The 3,176-nt window shown below is 39.4% G+C and overlaps 1 protein-coding gene across 1 annotated transcript in view; it reads left to right on the top strand.

Annotated features, from left to right (window-relative positions):
- Nucleotides 1-3,170, top strand: part of LOC122327014 (paralemmin-2-like) — a 150,098-nt gene extending 146,928 nt beyond the window's left edge. Inside the window, exons 3-6 of the mRNA XM_043222219.1 lie at nt 1,408-1,529; nt 1,609-1,666; nt 1,751-1,772; nt 2,038-3,170. Of these exons, the coding sequence (XP_043078154.1) occupies nt 1,408-1,529; nt 1,609-1,666; nt 1,751-1,772; nt 2,038-2,444 (609 nt within the window). The 3' untranslated portion in view covers nt 2,445-3,170. The remainder of the gene's footprint in view (nt 1-1,407; nt 1,530-1,608; nt 1,667-1,750; nt 1,773-2,037) is intronic.
- The last annotated feature ends 6 nt before the right edge of the window (nt 3,171-3,176 follow it).

The following is a 3,176-nucleotide window of genomic DNA, read 5'->3' as shown; positions in this document are numbered from 1 at the left end:
CAAGAGAAGATATCCTCAGACCTCAGCTTTACAATGCAACGATAGTTTACTATTACTGAACGCTCGTGCTGTCTTCATATTTTTATTTACCATACTCTTCTTTCTAGTCTAGCAGATGAGGTCTCTTGTTTGTCTATTGACCTTTGTCTTCATGCTTTCGTGGTTTTCATCTCACCTTTCCTCTCCTTTCTTTCTTTTCATTTTCTTCTCTAGAGGCCTGTCTGAATGAATCTTTCAGATGTCAACCTCGCAGAGCTCAGACGCCGCTGTCTGTGCAGTAGAAACTAAGAATGAAAGGAAAAAAGATATTAAACCCTACGGCGGCTTTATAAAATTTTTCTCGACTCATCCGTTTATTAATTTCATTCTCAAATAACGTCATCATCTACATCTCAGCTTCCTTGTTGTTCAGGTTTTCAGCTCTTTAGGAAACAACAGGTGTTATCGAGGGCTCTGTGATGTTTCTCTTCTGTTTTGTCTTATCGTGGGTCTTGGGTTCACTGTTTGATGTTCAGCAGATGTTTGCTGCAGGTTGAACAGTCTCTGCTGCACTAGAATAGAAGCAGCGCTGGTGGCAGCGGCAGTTTGTAATGATGATGATGAATATGTTTGTCATAAAAAAGCTTATAAATCACTAGCGCTCTGTTTTCATTTGCCTCATAATGTGACAGATTATTCAGTGAAAAAAGTAGGGCAGTCTTTGTTTATATTAGGCTACATGTCAGGATATCCAGAGTGGCAGGATGCCTCGCATTTCTAATTGCAGTGCATTGCCATCTCTAGTGCCACCTATGCTTGTACCCGAAATATTTCCCATCCCTGTGCCAGACGCAGATGTCAGAATTCTCTTCAGACAGCAGTGGTTCATTCTGGTCCTGCCAGTCTAAAACAGAGCTCTGGCAGGAAGCCCCGTTTGAGCAGGCGCCTGTCAAAATGTTTCACTATCCAGAAATGTGCATAGTGTGCATTAGCAACCATGGAGAATGCCCTAAAGTGAAAAACTAATGGACAGCTAATGGTCATGCGCTACACTAGCCTTAATGGTGCAGATTTGTTCACGTCAGCACAATGAATCAGGCTGACATTAACTCATTTTTCAAGCATTCATTTTGTCAATATAATGCAATTAGGGGCCATNNNTTCTTTTAAACTACTAAAATACTGAAGATAATCTTTGTACAAAAATGAGCACCGTATTAGGTTTCTGAAGGATCACGTGAAACTGAAGCTTGCAATTCAGCTTTGCTTCGTTTCAGTGTCAAATATATTTAAATAAGAAACAGTCTTTTAAATTGTAATATTTCATTATTTTTTACCATGCAGTATTTGCAAGATCTGTTCATTCTGTTGAAGTGATGTTAAATCCTTTAAAAAGAAATCTCTAAGCCCTGTTGTTTGTTTCCACAGTCAAAGGCATTGAGAGAGCGGTGGCTGTTGGACGGAGCGCCATCCAGTGGAGAAGATGAGGCACAGAAACAATTACAAGAGGATGAAGCCAAGACCAAACTACTGGAGCAGACCATCCTCAGGTTAAGACCGGTCAATTAGTCATTTGCTACCTTATTCTAGCATGCATTGCTCATGTTCGCTTATCTTTTCCCTTAACAGACTAGAACAGGAGATTGATGAGCTTGAGACTGGAGTGCCTTTGAATAAAGGAGAAAATGTAAGCTATTAGGTTTTTAGTTAGTTTAGTAAAGGTTTTAATTTTGATAATAATAATGACTTTGTGTCATGTCTTCTCTCCTAGGCACCTGATGGTCCAGCGAAGGGTGAGTGTGGAAATATATTTTGAGTTCTCTATCTCTGCATAAACGTAACAGAAAGGATTGACTTGTTATCGGTTTGTTTGCAGTAATGGCCACCGTGTCATTTCACTCTTGAAAGATCCAACAGGTCTAACAGAGTTCAATGAATGTTTGTATTATAGTTTTATTAATAAATACCGAATAGCAGCTTCATTTAAATCGTTAACCGATTCTTCCATTTGGCGTGAACAGTAGTGAAAGTTGAACGAGTGTCTTTTTCTGTCCCCAGCAGTTGAGAACGGCATACAGCAGCCCAGCCCGAACGCAGATCAAAATAGCAAGAAACAGATCACAGGCATCGAGGCCAAACTGCAGTGCACCAACCCCGACGTAGCCATTGAGAATGCCAGCGCAGAGCATCCCGTCACCATGGTGTTCATGGGCTACAAGAATGTAGAGGACGAGGCCGAGACCAAGAAGACGCTGGGCATAGAGGAGACAGTGAAAGCTGAATTTGTGGTCATTGAGGACGGCGAGAGCAAAGCTGGGAACGAAGGGGCCAAAGAGGACCAGGCCCCACCTAACGGCAGCACCTCCAGTCCCGACAAAGCTCAGGATGAAGCCAAGAAGGAGGAATCGAAAGAAGGCGGCAATTCGAAAGAAAAGCAGCCGTGCAAGTGCTGCACAGTCATGTGAGTGAGCAACCGCTCACCCTGAAGTTAAGACTCTGACAGAAAACTGACCCCCTGACCATAACACAACAATGAATAAGTATACCCCGTATACTTATAATTAACTTTTGTTGTCTAGTATGTATTTCTTTTTTTATTTCTATTAATATTTTTCTATATTTCTGTCTTGACATTTATATATCTATATATACATATATTTTCATTATGTAATCTTATGAAGTCCAGTATTTTGCTTGTTGAAGAACAGAAAAATGAGGACCACGACAGATTCCGCTTTAGACAAAAACACAGTTAAAAGAACAATTTTGTGGCCCTCATCCTTATTTTGTTTTAAGAAAAATAAGATGAACGTCTCGATATATATGAACTAGCTATTTATCTCCCATATGCATTTGTGTTTTTAAGATATTACTTTATAACTGAGAAGAAATTACTATATTGATATTACAATGTTATGCTTTTAATATATATTTTGAGCCTTTTGTTTTGTTTTTTGTTTTTGCCAAATCATCTCAGACCACTGTGAACACTGGTACATGGAGTGTCGTCTTTGTCCACAATCATACATTCTGCATTACACCACATAGTAGGCCGATATGTTTGTAAATATGATGCAATTATTTATGACTGTTCATGCTATGGTAGAATACATGTAATCACGTTTTATTAAAATAAATAATTACTGTATTACTGCTGTAATTACCCCAGATCCCAATTATAACCACAGCAGATATCG

Source organism: Puntigrus tetrazona, chromosome 2 (assembly GCF_018831695.1).
Source record: "Puntigrus tetrazona isolate hp1 chromosome 2, ASM1883169v1, whole genome shotgun sequence".
Classification (NCBI taxonomy): Eukaryota; Metazoa; Chordata; class Actinopteri; order Cypriniformes; family Cyprinidae; genus Puntigrus; species Puntigrus tetrazona.
This window is presented reverse-complemented; position numbering and strand designations above follow the sequence as displayed.